General features: G+C 60.8%; 1 protein-coding gene across 1 annotated transcript in view; it reads right to left on the bottom strand.

The window, feature by feature from the left end:
* Window positions 1–18: 18 nt before the first annotated feature.
* The window catches only part of LOC117650013 (Usher syndrome type-1G protein homolog), a 44,297-nt gene continuing 26,118 nt past the window's right edge, over window positions 19–18,197 (bottom strand). The window contains exons 2-7 of the mRNA XM_034393259.1: window positions 8,874–9,017; window positions 4,537–4,758; window positions 1,793–2,340; window positions 1,540–1,723; window positions 1,177–1,436; window positions 19–1,050 (exon numbers count right to left, since the gene is read on the bottom strand). Coding sequence (XP_034249150.1) covers window positions 803–1,050; window positions 1,177–1,436; window positions 1,540–1,723; window positions 1,793–2,340; window positions 4,537–4,758; window positions 8,874–9,017 — 1,606 coding nt within the window. The 3' untranslated portion in view covers window positions 19–802. The remainder of the gene's footprint in view (window positions 1,051–1,176; window positions 1,437–1,539; window positions 1,724–1,792; window positions 2,341–4,536; window positions 4,759–8,873; window positions 9,018–18,197) is intronic.

The following is an 18,197-nucleotide window of genomic DNA, read 5'->3' on the forward strand; positions in this document are numbered from 1 at the left end:
GTTTTTTGTTTGTTTTTTTTAATTTTATTTTACTTCTGACTTAGACCACAATTCATATATAAATGTACATGGAGCTTGCTGAGACCAAATGGCACAACTTAAAACATATCTTGTTTTGATGACTTTTAAAAAATTACATCAAAACTGAATAAATTAGTCAACCATAATATTTCCCTTTAGCCTAAAGCACTTAAAATTTGCTGGGAGAAACTTTGGTCCATGATGCTCTCATTTTTTGTCTCAGTTGTGCTATTTGTGCACAGAATGCCCCTTAGGCCTTTACTCAATAGTAACAGCATCTTGATTAGCCTAATATTCTTGGCATCATGCATTCTGGTACAACTTGTCATTGATGCTAAAAATAATCACACTGGTGGTTAATTCAATGACCAACAGAGGTGCAAAGTACACGCACACAGTTCAATGAGGTCTTACTTCAAAACATGAAATTAAAATTTTAAGTTTTATTTTGCTGCTCACATTGTCAAAAATAATTGAACTGTGGAACAATTTGGAAGAACACAGCCCATGTTTCTTGCTTAATCCCACGATCTGTTCCTGCATTTTACTTATAATCTCATCTCAAATTAAAACACAATCTGTACACACTTGGAGGTCTTAACTTCTGTATTTACATAATGCACACACATTAATACTAGTGTAACAAAAGAAATAAAATTTCTTGTTTATAGGTCTTCAAAGGTACTCCAAACAAACGACACTCAGGAAATAATTAAAATATTTAACTAAAGGATTGTCCCTTATTTTGGATACAGTTCATCTAAGTGCGATTCGATTCCGCTCACAGACGGCTGTCGAGCACCTGTCCAGGATTTTCCAGCGCCGATCTCCGCTGCTCGATTGCTTTGAGGAGCTTCTTGCGAGGCCCCAGGGGAAGTCCCAACGTCTTGAGGTCTTCATCGGACAGGAGGACCAGCGCGTCGAGGTCGATCTGCTCCGAGATGAAGCGGCCGGCGTACTCCCGCAGGCCGGACGCGATGAGGAAGAGCTGGACCGTGGACCACTGCGGGTCCACGTCGTCCTCGTCATCTGCGGAGCAAGGAAAGCCGGCGGTCAACCCTCGGAAAAGTGCAAAACTGCAGAGGGGGCAAAAGGACCCGCATCCTAGGTAGCCACATGGAAGGTAGGCGAAAAGCGACACTCCTGAACACTCACCACTGGGCAGGTCGGATTGGTCCCAGGGCAGCTGCAGCTGGGCGGCGTGCTGGTTGCGCTGGGCCAGGCTGCCCGCGCTGCCGATGCTCGAGTCCTCGGCGCGCCCCTCCGAGCCAGACCGGCCGTCCGACCGGCCGTCCGACCGGCCGTCGGAGCGCTCGCTGGACGCCCCGAAGCCGCCACCGTCGCCGTCGTGCTCCAGGTCGTCCTTGTCCAGCAGCGACGGCAGCGTGCTCAGCGTGTTGGTGATGGCGGACGCCCTGCGGCAGCCAGGCGAAAGCCAGGCGAAACGAAAGCCCTTACAGTGAGGAGCACACGCCGTCGCCGACGTGCAGGCGGTCCGGGCCGTGACGGCGGACTTACCTGAAGGCGACGCTGCCGAAGCCCGGCCGGTCGAAGATGCTGGGCGGCTCCACGAGGGGGATGTCGTCGCCCAGGCCGCTGTCCGAGTTGTGCAGGAAGTCCGGCTGCGACGTGGAGCGGCTCAGCCCCGAGACGAGCTCGCCCGCCGTGTCGAACACGTCGGCGATCTTGCCGCGCTTGCCCACTGCGAATCAAAGGGTTCAGAGGGGCCCTCACGAGGGACCTCAGTCAGGCCATAGCGCAGGGTACTCACCGGCAGCGGGGCTCTCGTACGAGCCGACGAGGAGGATGTTGGAGCCGGAGCGCAGGCCGGTGAGGGAGCGCGTGGAGCGGTTGCCGCCCTCGTCCACCACCTGGCCCACCTTGAAGTCGCCGTTGGCCTGCGCGGGCTGCTGCGCACCGAGCCCCAGGCCGCGCTGCCGCTGCTGCACGCGCTTCTGGACGCCGCCGGCCGCCGCGGCGCCGGCCTTCTTGAGCAGCGTGCCGGCCGCGGAGCCCGCGGACGGGTTGGGCGGCGCGGCCACGATCTGGGAGAAGCGCTGCGAGTCGCCGCCGCGGCCCGCGTTGCTGGACACGGAGCCGCGGCCCAGCGCGCGCAGCTTGAGCGCGGCCAGCACGGCGCCCGCCCTGGCCTCCTCGTTGGCCTGCATGCTGTCCTCGCGCATGCGGCGCCGCTCGTCCAGCAGCCGCCGCTGCTCCCGCTCGCGCTCCTTGTCCGCGCGCCGCTGCAGCTTGGCGTACGTCTTGGCCAGCTTGTCCGCGTCCTTCTGCGCCTTCTCCTTGAGCGCGCGCACCCGCTTCCTGAAAGCAGAGAGAACCCCTTTCAGTGTGCTGTCTAGCGGCCACGCCCGGCCACGCCGATAACGGAATCCGTAGTTTCGTATTTTGCGTGCGGCCCGCAGCCAGGGCGATTCCGAACACCGCTTTCATCGCTATGTCTCTCTCGCACTTACGGGGCGTCCCGTACAGGTGCGAGTGAGACAAGCGTAATCAGTCTGCTGCCAGCCATGCCGGCCCGACTGACGGCCGCCACCGTCCGAAGGCCCCGAAGGCCCCGAAGGCCCCGAAGGGGGGCGCGGGGGCGCCTATTAGTGGTCTTCACGCGAAGGTGGCGTGGCGTGCCGGTGGGATGGGCTGCCAGCTAGTTGATCCTAGACCGGGGCGGGGCGGGGCGGGGCGGGGCGGGCGGGGGGCGGCCCTAAAGGTCAGGTCGCCAGACGTGCCTGCTCAAGGGTCCTGCGCAGCGCGCAGCCTGGCTGCCCCCGTGGTGTCAGCAGCAGCCGGCCTGGACCGCCGAGGTAAGGGGAGTCCCTTTTGGACGGTGTGCATGTGCGTGGCAGAGATACGGGTCTCGATCCATTGCGGTCCAGCCTTTCAAGTTCAAGTCGAATCCAAGTCGAATCCAGCCGAGCGCCTGCGAACCAGAGGGATGCTGCCCCGCCGCACCGCGCCGTCTCGCGGGCCGGCCTACCTCGCCCCTGCACCATTACCACTACCATTAAGGGCTAGACCACCGCCTTCACTTGTCCGCCGCGGCCAACCGGGACAGCGAGGGGATCTACAAATCCCATTTGATCCACGACGCGTTTCTCCTCAGCGTCGCTCTGTCTCTCTCGCACTCGTGGGGCGCCCCGTAAGGGTGCGAGAGAGACGGGCTGCGCCGCGGCGGCACTAGACTACACGATCGAGCCCACTGCTCCAAGCGGGAACAAGAAGCCGTTGCGGAGGCAGGCTTCTCTCACAAAGCCTCCGCGCCGCGCGGCCTAGCCGATTCCTTCACTGAATACGGGGTAATCCCCGACACATGCCTGCATGCTGCATGCCTGCATGGCCACGGCCGTGACTTGCACGCCCCGGCACTTCGGCCCTCCCCGTCCGTCCGGGGTCCGGAGCGTCCGGCAGCACACCGATTCCGAGAGTCCGCTTTTCGTCGCTCCGTCTCTCTCGCACTCATGAGGCGTTCCGCACGGGTGCGAGAGAGACAGAGCGACGAAAACGCCTCTCGGAGTGGGTCTGCAGGCACAAAGGAAGTGGCGGGGCACAAAGCGGCGAGCCGAGCGCAAGCCTAGCGCCGCGACTAGGGCTTTCAGCGTTCAGCTCGGCTTTCATCGGGCCGCTTTCAGCATTCAGCCTTCAGCACAACAAGACCCCCTTCCTGTCCGCCTCCCTGCCGAGGATCATGCACCGTGGACGACGTGGAGGGGTGCGCGGACGTGGCTTCCCTCCACTGTGAAACAAGTCAAGTGAAACCGCCGAAAATTTGGTCGATTCTTTAAGTATAAAATACTATCATTTTGACTAGGACTCTTCATTAATATTTCGTCAAAAGAGCAGCTGACACTGATCGTTTTAGTAGACGATTTGACTTTTTCAACTTTTTCAAGTGTCGGGACCGCCAAGACGCATTGAAAAACCGCCGCCTGTCAAATCATCCTGCGGAGAAAAATGTTCGGCGCCCACAAGCAGCCTCTCTTCTCGCACGGGCAGCGGAGCACTGAAAGCGGCTCGTTTCGTTTCCACGATCGCGCATCGCGCATCGCGACGCAGCGGCTTCGTCGCTCTGTCTCTCTCGCACTCGTGAGGCGTCCCGTAGGGGTGCGAGAGAGACAGAGCGAGCCTTCGGAATCGGGCGTTAGCCCCGCAGCTACGCAGCCCCAGCGAGGCGTGAACCAGCGCAGCGGCGCCGCCGCTAATCTGATTTCCAGCTTCAAGGAAAATGTGGCAGGCCGACCGGGAAGAAGGAGAAGAGGAAGAAGAAGAAGATGCGCCGCAACAGTCTGCAGTCTTGCAGTGCGGTGCCGGAAGGGACAGGGAACGGGGAAGGACGGCACTGGCCGTCGCATCGACGTCGGGGAGAAAGAAACGACAACAACTCGAGAGCGACGCCAGCCGCGTGATTCAGAAGAGCGGTTCGGTTCGTCGCTCTGTCTCTCTCGCTCCCCCACGGAGCGCCCCATGAGTGCGACAGAGACAGATAGAGGAGACACGTGGTCGCACCTGTTGCCCGTCTCCTCCTTGGAGGCGGCGGCGTCCAGGAAGCGCAGGATGTCCTGGCGGTTGTTGATGGCGGCCAGCTCCTGCGGCGTGTGGAAGTCGATGTCCAGGGCCCACAGGTTGGCGCCGAAGTTGGTGAGGAAGGTGACGCACGGCAGGTGGCCGCGCGCCGCCGCGAAGTGCAGCGCCGTGTTGCCGAAGTGGTCCGCCTTGTCCGGGTCGCCGCTGCGGAAAGCGAAACACAAAACGGAATTCAATTCACAAACTGTACTTAGCGCCGAGGGCAGTGTCGTGGGTCGCCATCACGTCGCAGTGACGAGCGTCTCGCGGACGCCGCGGACGGCACTGCTCTGTCTCTCTCGCACCCCTACGGGCCGCCCCATGAGTGCGAGAGAGACAGAGCGACGAAAGCACTGCTCGGAATCAGTCTGCAGAGACGCCGCGTCCTGCGACCGTGGGACGGTCTCTCGGAGGGTCGCCTCTTCATGCACACGGCCTTTCCCACCTTGCAGCGGGTGCCCCCTCCCCCTCCCCTCCCCCTCCCCCTTCCCCTTCCCGGCCGCGCTCCCTCCCCTAATGCAATTAAATCGTTTCCCGTGTCTGACCGAAATTACAGGGCGAGTTCGTAGCGCTGCTCGGCGCTGCCGCCGTCATTCGTCAGTCAGTCATCCGCCTGACTCTGTCGCTCTGTCTCTCTCGCACCCCTACGGGACGCCCCATGAGTGCGAGAGAGACAGAGCGACGAAGCGAGGCGGCCGGCGTGCAGTGCGGCGGCGTGCCGGCCAGGCGACTGGGGCGATAAGTGGTGACTTTTTTCTCGCCTCATTCCTGCCTACGTTTCCCCCTTTCGGCTGAGTGGGAGCAATCGAAGAAATTGGTTCTGAGGAAGCTGAGGCATCGCGGCCCACCCTGGCGTCTAGGCCCCGAATGTACTCTTGTAGACAAAATGATGTTGCTACAAAGAAAATGAACCACATTTTAGTCTGTTTGCCTTTATTTTGCCAGTGAAATCCGGATACAATCAGAAATTCAAGACGAAAAGTCCGGCTGTGTGTGCGGACATCCGTGTGCATCCTGGTGGACTCGGTCGCGCGTGCCGTGGTCCGCACTCCGCACTTGGAGCCGTTCCAGCACTTGCCGTCGCTGCCTCCAGAGTCCGTTTCCAGAGTCTCCAGCGGCGACCCTAAATCCCGGTCCTGTCCAGAAGCAGACCACGCCGGCCTGGCGCACTGCCCCTGCGACCCGCAGTCCGGTGCAAAACACGGCCTGTCTCGTCTCTCTCGCTCTCAAGGGTCGTGCCGTCCGAGTGCGAGAGAGACGGAGCGACTGCACAGCCTTGCCCTAGGTCGCAGCGCGCCATATTTCGGGCAGGTGCCCGCCGGCAGGCCGGTCGGACTGGACGGCGGTGACGGCAGAGAGGCCTTCCAGAGTGCCTTCCAGGTGAGAAGCTAACCGCAGCCAACTAGTCATCTAGGGCAGCGAGCGGCAGCGAGGGCAGGCGCGGCCAGGTCGCCACTCTAGTGCCGCGGCAGCCCTGGCGGTCAGGCGTGTCGCTTTCAGCCTGCTTTCAGCCGCCGGCCGGGTCAACGGAAAAAGTCACGACTTGATTATATTTGCTTCCGAGAGCCCCGCCGCCCGCCACCGTCCCCCAGCCATCCCGGGCGTGCCTTCGCTAATTAGCGGTGGGGTCACCGTCTGCCTGCCCGGGCCCCGTCTCTCTCGCACCTGTAGGGGACGCCCCAGGAGTGCGAGAGAGACACAGCGACGAGAACGACTCTCGGAATCGGTCTGCTGGCCCAAGAGCAGAGGGCAGAGGAGCGGCCCCTGGCACTCTACATGCCGCAAGCCGCCACGCCGCGAAGCGTGCTCGTCGCCGCCCCAAAGACCCTCCCCTTCCTTCCCACGCCCTGACGCAACACACACAGTTTAGCACGGGCCGATATGACGAGGGGCCTCGGACACCTCACCTGCAGTCACGCCTCCCGCCCCGCCCCGCCCCGCCCCGCCCCACACATCATCCGGCCGCACGCCTCGCGCCTCGCTCACGCCCCCCGCACGACCGCCGGGCACGACCGCCGTGCTCCGGCGGCGGGGCACGGCGTCGACCCAGCATCCGCAGCACGGGAAGCACGCCGGTCCAAAAGTCGGGGCGGCTGCAGCCGTCTGATTCCGAACTTCGTCACTCTGTCTCTCTCGCACCCCTACGGACCGCCCCATGAGTGCGAGAGAGACAGAGCGACGAAAGCAGTGCTCGGAATCAGACGGCAGGCGACGCGGCTGTCGCGGGCGGCGAGGACGGCCGGCCCAGACCATCCTAGACGGTCTAGATCCGAGACGCGGTCTGCGCCGCCCCGCCGCTGCGGCCAGCCAGCCAGCCTGCCAGCCGGCGGACCCCCCGAGGCCACGAGGCGCCACGAGGGCAGCACAGCAAGCAAAGCGAGCAGAGCGAGGCGGCCGGCCGTCGCATTAGGCCGTGCGAGATCGCCATTGGCCTGGCGGCGCGGTGCCGCGGTGGTCGCGGACTCGCAGTGGAGTGGGGTCGTATATATTGGCAATATGCGCGGCGGGACGATAAAGTCGTGAGAAATCAGACCAGCGACGTGTGCGGGAGGGGGCAGGGGGGCAGTGGCTTTCCCTCATAAACCGACGCGGAATAGGAGTGAAGCAATCGACGCGCGGCGCATGTACTACACACCCTGCAGCCACACACACACACACACACAGCGCCCTTTCTCTACGCTGTGTGTGTGTGTGTGTGCGGTGTGTGTGTGTGCTGAGCCATTGATGTGATTTACAAGAGTAGGCGCCGCTCCTGCATGTCCTGGTTTACGTGAAGTGGTGGTAGTGGTTAGTGGTGGTGGTCTGGCCACACACATACTTACAGGCAGCGCGCTCACAGACACACACACACACACTAACACGGCTGCTGCTGCCCGCACCTCACGTCGCAAATGCGCCCATGTGCGCTCTAGTGAGGAACTGGCCGCCGCCTCGCCTCGCCACGTGCATCGCGCACTGCACCGCAGAGAACGTAGCCGGAGACTTGAACGAGGGTGCGGTGCGCGCCGCGCCCACCCAGCGCGTCAGCCTGACGGACTGCCTGACGGGCTGCCGGCCGCGCGCCACTAACTGCACGCACACGCGGACGAGGCGCGCTGTCTCTCTCGCACTCATGGGGCCAGGTGCGAGAGAGACAGCGCGCCATGGCTCTGCCGTGTGGAGGTGGAGGAGAAGGAGGCCCCGGCGCCCTAGCGGGGCCTTCGAGGGCCGGGTAGGGCCCGGTAGGGCCGGGCAGTCCGGGCGGTGCGCGGCCCAGGAAAATGCCCGCAGTGATGCAACGGGGCCTCGAGGGCCTGGCCTGCGATGCCTGCGATGCCTGCGAGGGCCCTGCATAGCGAAGCGTAGCGCGTCGTCTGCGCTCTGCGCCGAGCAGTGCGATGTGCGGTCGCGGCACGGCGCGGCACGGCGCGGCGACACGGTGAGTGGGCCGATCGCAACGCACAAGTGCTGTGCGAATGCCCTCTGTGTGCGTGTGTGTGTGTGTGTGTGTGTGTGTGTGTGTGTGTGTGTGTGTTGCACTGACTACAGCGATAAGTCGCGTTCGACGACAAGGCCCCAAGAAAGAGGCCGCACAGACGCGGACGTTAAGTGTGAACGACAAAAAAAAAACTCAGCTTTAGGCGGGGATCGAACCGCAGACCCTTCGTGTGGCGGACTCCGCCCGCGCCTTTCGCCGGGTTACGCGGCGGCGTGCATCGCGTTCCAGATGACCAGGGCCCAGGGCCCCCAGGGCCACGCGGACGTCAGGACGTAACCTGCAGGGCCGTTCTCGTCGCTCTGTCTCTCTCGCACCCACACGGCACGGCTCACGAGTGCGAGAGAGACGGAGCGATCCGTCTGCCGGCAGAGGCGCTCGGCCCGGGATGACGGACGGCCGGCCGGCCGGCTGATAACCTTCCTGACGTAACGCCGACGCCCCCAAGGACGTGGCCGACGTGGCCAGCAGGGCAGACTGATCCCGAAGAGTCGTCTCGTCGCTCTGTCTCTGTCGCACTCATGGGGCGTCCCGTGGAGGGTGCGAGAGAGACAGAGACGAAGCAGGACGCGCAGGAGAAAGGGCGAGGCTGCCCTTGATCGCGGACAAGGCCTCGTTTTTCTAACTCTTTTTTAGTGGGGGCTTTACGGACGCAGCGCGGCAGCGCGGGGACGCGGTTGTTGACCACAGCGGGCGGGGCCGCGGGGCGAGTCGAAGATGAGAGGACTTTAGTGGACGACGGGGCGAACCACGCCGCGCTACACTGCCAACGCCGTCCGGAAAAGAAATTTCGGTTGTTACTTACCCCCTGCCGACGATGAGCCTGAGCGCGTCGAGCTGGCCCTCGAAGGAGGCCCACAGCGTGGGTGTCATGCCGTCCTCGTCGCGCGTGTTGAGGTCCTTCTTGTTGGCCTCCTTGAGCGCGTCCAGCAGCCCGTCGCGCGCCGCCCTGCAACAACAACAACAACAACAACAACGTCAAGACCAGCTTGTACGAGTCCGAAGGCGACCGGAACACGAGACAATGGAGACGAGACGTCTCATTACAAGATGTCCCCGTTGCCGCCCTTGCCCGTGGCCGCCGGCGAGGCGGCGAGGCTGCCAGGCACCAAGGCCGCAAGGTCAAGATTGGGCGGAAGGCAGTCACTTTGTTATCACCGCGGCAGGCTGACTTCACTCTCTCTCTCTCGCACTCGTGGGGCGTCCCGTGTAGGTGCGACAGAGACAGAGCGACGAAGACGACCCTCGGAATGAGTCCGCCGTCGCGGCTGTCGCCTCCCACAACGGACGTGCTTTACCCGCCTCGTCTTCCGTAATTACCTCATCTGGACAATTATTTCGTACTTCGCGACACCAGACTGATCCCCGGTCACTCTGTCTCTCTCGCGCCTGTGCGGGGCTCCCCACGAGTGCGAGAGAGAGAGAGCGAGAGCGGGGACACGACGAGGCGCTTCCGGCCGATTAACACCCCGCCATGACGCCTTCCGGCCTTGCACGTGCGGGGCGGGGCGGGGCGGAGCGCCGCAACAGGCCGATCCAGTGCTTTCGTTTCTGTCTCTCTCGCACGCGTGGGCCGGTCGGGGCGGTCCGCAGCGGTGCGAGAGAGACAGAGCGACGCGGGACGCGGTGCGGGCCGCGCCGTACAGTATTCGCAGAGAGAAATTAGCCGCGAATAAGAGGAAAGGAACAACGGATCGCAATTCGGGGCGCTGGGCGTTCGTTTCACCGACCACGACTCGCCCCGCCCCGCCCCGCCCCGCCCGCCCCCGTGATCCCCATTACCACCGCGATTAGGCATCGGCGTGTCCCGCCCAATTATCGAGATCCGCGGCGCGGCGAGCCAGCTGGGGCGGGGCGGGGTGGGGTGGGCGCGGGGCCCGCGGTGCGTACCGAGTTAATAAAGAGGTAAAAGTCGTGTGACTTGCAGGAAGCGCTGCGTGCATTAGGGTCAGACTGCCGAGCGCGATTCCAAAGGATCCTCGTTTCGTCGCTCTGTCTCTCTCGCACCGCAACGGGACGCTCCGTGAGTGCGACAGAGAGTGCGACGAACCGATCCTCCGGTCGCTCGGCTGGCGACTGGCGGGCAGCCACGAGCTGCGACGGGGGACAGGCGGCCGCAGCGCTCCCGGCCGGCCTGACGCACTGCTTGACTGGCTCACCGCGCCGGGGCGGGAGCGGCCGCATACCAGCCCGATTCCGAGTCGCTTCTCGCTGTCTCTCTCGCAGGTGGGCCGGTCGCGCTACCCACCGGGTGCGAGACAGCAGGCCGACGCGGGACCCGGTCGCGGGCCGCTGCCGTCATTCATCGGCGAGGCATTAGCCGCATAACGAGCCGCCAGTGACAACGCCATCGCATCGTGGCGCTGGGAGTTCGCAGGAGCCCACGACTCGCCCTTTGTCCTGCCGGCCCCGTGTCGCCTTGGCGCGGCTGCCGGTTCCCGTCCGTTTTTGCCCGCGCCGCGGCGAGCGCGGCCGGCGACGGGCGGTGGCGCCACGCCGCCACGCGCCTACGGTGTAGTCGGTTTTTGTGGTGTGACGGTGCAGCGGCTGCGTGCGGGCCTGCCGAGCGCCGATTCCATGAAGGATCCTGGTCGTTTTCGTCGCTCTGTCTCTCTCGCCCGGCACGGGACGCCCATGAGTGCGAAGAGACGGCGAGCGAAACCGATCCCGTCGCGGCTGCGACTGCGGGCAGCACGCTGCCGGCGCCGCGCCGCTGGCCTCCACGGCCACGGTCGACGCGACGCAATGAACACGGCTACACCGCTAGCTCGCCGCCCGTGCGGAGGAGAACATTGGTGCATACTATTCAGCAGACTGATTCCGAGAGTCGTCTTCGTCGCTGTGTCTCTCTCGCACTGGGGCGTCCCGTATCGGTGCGAGAAAGACTCTTGGAATGTGTTCACAGAGGCATGTGGTCATTCATTCTAGGCATCCCTGTCGCATTTCCCCACTCGCATAATCGCAGCTTCCGTGCAGTGAAACGACATAGCAGTGGCGCAGCATGGCACTATCGGCAGGACGCCCACCGAGTGTCTCGCTGTTCGCTGTTCGTTATTCGCAGTGGCGCGGCCGGGCTGCCTGTGTTGGCCTGTGTGCGCCGGTGCCGTTACCCTGTCCGTCTCTTTGTCACCCCGCAGCACCGAGCCGCGCCGAGCAGCGAGCAGCCCGGACGACGCGCCGGATGTGCCGCCAACGCCGCCAACGCCGCCAACGGTGCTCCAGTTTCCGGTTTCTGCTGTTTTGGTTGATGACGCGGGGCGTGGCGCGGCGTGGCGTGGCGTGGCCTGCCACCGAGGGTGGCCCTATCCTCACGACTGCGTATACTGCGTACTGCAGACTGAGAGTCGTTTTCGTCGCTCTGTCTCTCTCGCGCCTGTACGGTACGCCCCATGAGTGCGAGAGAGACAGAGCGACGAAAGAGTCGTCGTAATGCCCGGTGCCTGCCGGTGCCCGACGCGAGGCCCACAGGGTCCACCCGAGCGGCCGTCGCCGGCCATTGGCCATTTCCCTGCTGAATGAGGCACTTCCTTACGGCGGCCCCGCACAATGACGCCGTTCGCGTGCCTGCCTCCAGTGGGCCTCCAGTGGGCCGCGCACGGCCGGGCCGCGGGGCGCTCCGTGAGGGTGCGAGAGAGAAAGCGCGATGGCGCACTGTTGGGCACGAAGCTGGGTCGGCCCTCCGGCACACAATGCACTGCGCGATGCTGAGGAGGAATGCCGCGGTGCCGCCACGACGGCGGCCTCTGGGAGGACGACGTATCGAGTGGCGGCGCGGCGGCGGACCGATTCCGAGACTCGTCTCCATCGCTCCGTCTCTCTCGCACTCACGGGGCGTCCCGTACAGGTGCGAGAGAGACGGAGCAACGAAAACGACTCTCGGAATCGGTCTGCTGGGGGGTCCATAATTGGGTTGGCGCCGAGGCGCTCACCTGTGCGCACTCGCGCTAGGGCCTTGTTCTTGTTCTTGTTGTGCAATGCATTCCGCGATTCCGCGCGTGGCGGCGCGGCACAGCACAGCACTGCACACGACTGCAGCACTGCTGCACTGCTCTTCTCCCGAGGCCCGAGGGTCGCCAGTCGCCGCTCGGCCCGCCTTGGCCAGCCAGCCTCGCCGCGGTCGCTTCCAAGGGCTTTCCCTTTGCGGCCGCGGGCCGCGGGGCAGCCAGGACGGCGAGGTGCCGATGATGGCGAATGGGCGAAGGGCGGCGAGGATGGGACGTGTCGCGTCGCGTCGCCGTCCGGGAGGAAAAAACCAACCAGCCGCCACCAGCACGCCACCAGCGGGTGTTATATCAGCCACAGCAGACTCATTCCGTTTTCGTCGCTGTCTCTCTCGCACCTATGCGGGATGCCCCTTGAGTGCGAGAGAGATAGACGAGCAGTCGGGGCGCGGGCACTAGACACTGCACGGTCTTCTTGGCTTCCTCGGTCATCATCTTCATCGGCGGCCGTCCGCCCTGGTCCACCCTGGTCCGCCCTGGTCCACCCTGTCCGCACGGTCGGCGTGACGCAACTCACGATATATCGCGGCCCGATAGTCCGGCGATAGCCCAGGGAAGGCACACGCCTCGCGGAGCCTTCGCCTCGCCTTCGCGGAGCCCGCCAATTGCGCCACGTTCGAGCACCGCGGCACTGCACTGTATGACACACAGCCTCCCCCCGCGCCGTTTTCTCCAGTGACCTCTCCCTCCCTCCTTCCAGCGAGGCGCCACGGACGGTCTCCAGCGCCTCCAGCGAGCCCCTGACTCAGAGCGTCGCTGCCTCCGTCTCTCTCGCACCAACACGAGACGCCGCACGAGTGCGAGAGAGACAGAGCGACGACAGCGACTGTCGGTCTGTGTCACTCCAGGATGACTCCAGCCGGGCCGGGCTGGAGTGGAGTGCCCTCTGCCCCGCCGGGAACACTATCCTTGATTGGGCGCTGTGCTGCAGTGTGCTGCGGCGAGAACACAACCGCCAGCGGGCTGGTTCCGGACATCGCTTTCGTCACTCTGTCTCTCTCGCCCCCAGGGGGCGTCCCGTCGAGGTGCGGCAGAGACAGAGCAATCTGTACACTGCAGTGGCGGGGCGGCGACTCGTTGCGAAAAATACAAATAATCAGTGCTGGCCAGCGGCGGGCGGCGAAGCACCGCTCCCGCGTAGCGCCCATTGTACTCGCCGTACTGCACGCGACCATGAGAGAGAGAAAGAAGCTCCCTTCATATTTGCGTTACGTGCGGGCACTGCCCGGGCAGGCGGGCCGCTGGGCTGGTACACTGTGGCTGGTACAACAACGGCCGGCGTGACATAAGGCGAGGCAGCCGAAGCCTCCGCCAGTGCGCCGACGGCCAGGGGCAGCGGAGTCCATCCGTCGCTCTCGCACTCGTGGGGCGCCCCGTGCAGGTGCGAGAGAGACAGAGCGGGGGCATTCCATGCCAGTCCGACCACTTTCGTAGGTCACTATCTCGGAATTCGATGCAACTTTTTTTCCAAGTAGTACTTCATGAGAAAACATGCTGTGCAAAATTTCAGGCCGATCGGACCAGTAGTTCCTGAGATATGGGCTTTTCAATTTTTGCCTAAACTGTTGTTTGAGTGGTTTGGGTGAAATTGCAAGTTTCCACATTTTCCGTCCGTGCTATGTTGCTAATGGAGCTATGGCGTTTCTGAAGATGTTTTCGTGAAGGGAAAACTATAAGGATTCAGAATCTGTAATCGAATTTGAGATCCGAGTCCCGCAAAGGGGCTAAAAATGGCAAAAATCACAAAATTTTCGGGTTTTTTACACATTTTTCAAACTTATAATTTCCCTATGTCCATATCGTGAAAACCAAAATCTAGTAGCGCAAAATGTAGATCAAGACGTGCCCTATCGAGCTGCGAGACGAAAAAAGGTGGGTATGGGTCTAACTTCGGAGCTACAGCCTCTCAAAAATTGTGTTTTAGACCTAAAATTGCAATTTTGCTAAACGTGCTCTGCAGTTAGTTTCCTTCCGCCCCATCCTAGGCCATGGGTTTCTTCGTGCAGAAATGGTCCGTCTCTTCCGAATGGTGAACCAGAGCCTAGTTATGACTATCGTAGAGCCCGAGGACTGGCCTAGCCCCTGCAGGTTGGGCAACCCACCCGGCGCAAGTGCGTCGAAACAAGTGTTGCCTACATTCCAGGCGCTTGGCTTCGCAAACCTCTGCCTTGCGATGAACGAGGGTGCCCCCTTCCCCCAGCCCATACACACCCCAACACAGACATTCACCACCACTACTACGGGGTGTGCAACGATACCGAACAGTGAACGGTGCTACACTGTCCTGCGAAGTGTGGTACAGACTACAGATTATGTGTGGTGGGTACAAAACTGTGGTTACCCAAATTTACCACACGTGATGATGCCGTCAATACCCCTTAAAATCAGTGGTCAGCAAAGTACCACATAAAATTCATTCATTCACAGCACATATGTGGTCAGTCCTCCATACCTCATAAAAGGGTGGTCTTGACCACGCAATACACGAGGTAACGGCTAAATTAAAGGCTTGTACACCATTTTTTCGAGGGGGTGTAATTCTTACTACATTTGTACGTGTGGCAGAATGAGATAACCACATTTTAGGTCTCAACACAGCCACATGTGGTAAATTCACCACACTTTCGATCTCAGTGTAGTGCCAGCTCTCTCTCTCTCTCTCTCTTTGCCTCTCTCTCTCTCTCTCTCTCTCTCTCTCTCTCTCTCTCTCTCTCTCTCTCTCGCGCGCGCTTATGGGCCGCTCCACTGGGCAGGGAAGGAACGTTTGTCCCAGGTGCCCATGATGGAAGCCTTGAACTTGAATTAGAGGGGCTTGACCACCTATGTTGACCTGGGATACGGAGGTGGGGAGACAAAATGAGTTAAAGGAAATAATTTTGTTTTCACATTTCTTTTAATCCTTTAAGTGGTTTTTGATTTTTATAATTACCCTTAAGAATGAAAAAAAGCAAAATCATTCAGGGAGTAAGAATTACACCCCCTCAAAAAAATGGTGTACAGCCTTTGATTTAGCCGTTACCTCATGTATTGCGTGGTCAAGACCACCCTTTTATGAGGTATGGAGGACTGACCACACTGCCAATCCAAGTGTGAGACAGTCTCACACTATTGCGTGCGAACCACGATGTCTCACGCTTACAAGCGTGAGCCATGCGTGTGCCACACTTGCAAGTGTGAGACACGGCATGTCTCACACTTACAAGCGTGAGACACGTCTCATACTTACGAGCGTGGGTCCTGTGGCATTTAACCACAGGGAACCATAGGCAGTAAGTGTGGGACAAACCGTGTCTCACACTTGTAAGTGTGAGACAAATGATGTCTCACGCTTGCAAGCGTGGGACAAACGTGGCTCACACTTGTGAGCGTGAGACATCGTGGTTCGCACTAAATAGTGTGAGACTGTCTCACACTTGGATTGGCAGTGCACAAGGGGTTTTAAGGGGTTTTGACGGCATCATCACGTGTGGTAAATTTGGGTAACCACAGTTTTGCACCCACCATACTGGTAAAACTAAAGCGTTTTCGCGGGGATCGATGTGTAGTTACTAGTCTGTTACTAGTCTGACCGACTCAATGTATGCCAAATTCGGGGTAACTGGCTCAAACCGTTTGGCGGCTGGACGAAGTTCAGACTTTGCGTAACCTAACCTTCGCCGCAATGGTACCGGCCAGTCCAAAATGTTAACAGGCACCTACTATGGACCCTTGTGAACGACGCTGAGAAGGTCTAGTGTGAATCCATTGCACCGGCTCTGCACGGGGCCTGCCTTTGTCCGGTGGCGCGCGCGTTTTTTGAGGTGGCTGAAAAATCTTTATGTTCGATGCGCGGTCACTTAGCGTTGTCCGATTCCGCTCATCGAGGGCTCAAAATTCAAGTTACGTTATGGCCTTTCAGAAAAACATGCCGTGGGTATCAAATTCGACCGAGTGAAACACCCTAGTGTAGGTGTATGGGCTCGGGGAAGGGGGCACCCTCGTTCATCGCAAGGCAGAGGTTTGCGAAGCCAAGCGCCTGCAATGTAGGCAACACTTGTTTCGACGCACTTGCGCCGGGTGGGTTGCCCAACCTGCAGGGGCTAGGCCAGTCCTCGGGCTCTACGATAGTCATAACTAGGCTCTGGTTCACCATTCGGAAGAGACGGGCCATTTCTGCACGAAGAAACCCATGGCCTAGGATGGGGCGGAAGGAAACTAACTGCAGAGCACGTTTAGCAAAATTGCAATTTTAGGTCTAAAACACAATTTTTGAGAGGCTGTAGCTCCGAAGTTAGACCCATACCCACCTTTTTTCGTCTCGCAGCTCGATAGGGCACGTCTTGATCTACATTTTGCGCTACTAGATTTTGGTTTTCACGATATGGACATAGGGAAATTATAAGTTTGAAAATTGCGTTAAAAAGCCGAAAAGTTTCTGATTTTTGCCATTTTTGGCCCCTTTTTGGGACTCGGATCTCAAATTTGATTACAGATTCTGAATCCTTATAGTTTTCCCTTCAAGAAAACATCTTCAGAAACGCCATAGCTCCATTAGCAACAGAGCACGGACGGAAAATGTGGAAACTTGCAATTTCACCCAAACCACTCAAACAACAGTTTAGGCAAAAATTGAAAAGCCCATATCTCAGGAACTACTGGTCCGATCGGCCTGAAATTTTGCACAGCATGTTTTCTCATGAAGTACTACTTGGAAAAAAAGTTGCATCGAATTCCGAGATAGTGACCTACGAAAGTGGTCGGACTGGCATGGAATGCCCCAGCGACGAAAACGACTCTGCGGCGTGTGGTGGCCGCGTCCACGCGCGAGATGCCGGCCCGCCACTGCACTGCGAGACTGCGAGCCGCCACGCCGGCCGAGCCACGTCCTCGTTTTACCTAACCAGGCGCGCGGCCCAGCGCGCACCGCGCACCGCCACCAGGACTTCCGCGCCGGCAAAGTCCGCATTTTTGTGGCGGCGCCCCTCGCCTCGCCTCGCGCTGTCCCTCTCGCACCCAAAGGGCGTGCCGAAGGGGGACGTGGGTGCGAGAGAGACGGCGCTGTGTGCGGCATCGCCCCTCAGCGTGTTGAAGACGGACAGGCGGCGCGACGGACAGGATAATCAGAGCGACAAAGAGGGATTCGGCGGGATGACTTCCCCTCCCCCTTGCTCCGGGTCGCGCCACTGTGAGTGATGATCCCCGGGGCTGCCCGCTGCAGTGTGGCGGTGCGCGGCGCATCGGGCGGAGGAGAGCGCCGCGCCGGCCGGCCGCTGCTCCGGTTCGACGTCATTAAGGCCCCCGTCTTGTACACACCAACGCCGCGCCGCGCGCCTCAAGGCTGTGGAAAGGCGCCGCCGACGGGCCGAAGACCGCTCCGCCCGTCTCTCTCGCACCCCTGCGGGACGGCCCGCGAGCGCGAGAGAGACACAGCGCTGGCGGCCGCAGCCTCGCGTCGGATAAGGGCGTCGCGGCGTCGCCGTTATTAGAGTCGAAGGGCGTTTTCGCGCCACCGCCGCTAAACAGTGAGAGTGGCGGAATGGCCCGGAGAACGGCTGCAATGGATTCGGACAGCCTTCCCACGCCGCGCCACGCCCCGCCCCGCCCCGCCCCGCCCTGCGGTGGCGCTCTGGGAGACTGCGGCTCCAATCCGACATTCGCCCCGTCTCTCTCCCACTCGCGGCGTCGCGGCGGGGTGCGAGAGAGACAGCGACAGTCGCCGGCAATTAGCTTTTCACTGCCGCTGTGCCGCCGCTATCGCGGACGCGATTGATCTCCAATGACAACGACGGAGGCCGCGCGGGTCACATGGGTCAGCCGCGAGAGGGAGAGGGAGGGGCCTTCGACGGCGTAGTGCAAGTGGTTTGTCCGAGTTTGTCTGGGAAAGGCGTAAATCAACGGGTCGACACGCGGGCCGTGGCATATTACACCAGCCAGGTAAGTGCGCGGCTTGGTGCGCGGCATCGCCATGGCGTCGCGCCACGCCGCCGCACAGTGGTTCAGAAACAGAAAAAGCTGTGCAAAAGAGATTGGTTGCAGGCCGTATAAGATATTGGTGTGAAACCTTCATCCAGGGGGTTTTTGGGGTCGCCGAATTCATTCCTGAAGTTATTTTGAACCATTGACGTAACGCTTAGTCACTAGCGTTTCTT

The sequence above is a fragment of the Thrips palmi genome, unplaced genomic scaffold, assembly GCF_012932325.1.
Source record: "Thrips palmi isolate BJ-2018 unplaced genomic scaffold, TpBJ-2018v1 HiC_scaffold_4, whole genome shotgun sequence".
Taxonomy (NCBI): Eukaryota; Metazoa; Arthropoda; class Insecta; order Thysanoptera; family Thripidae; genus Thrips; species Thrips palmi.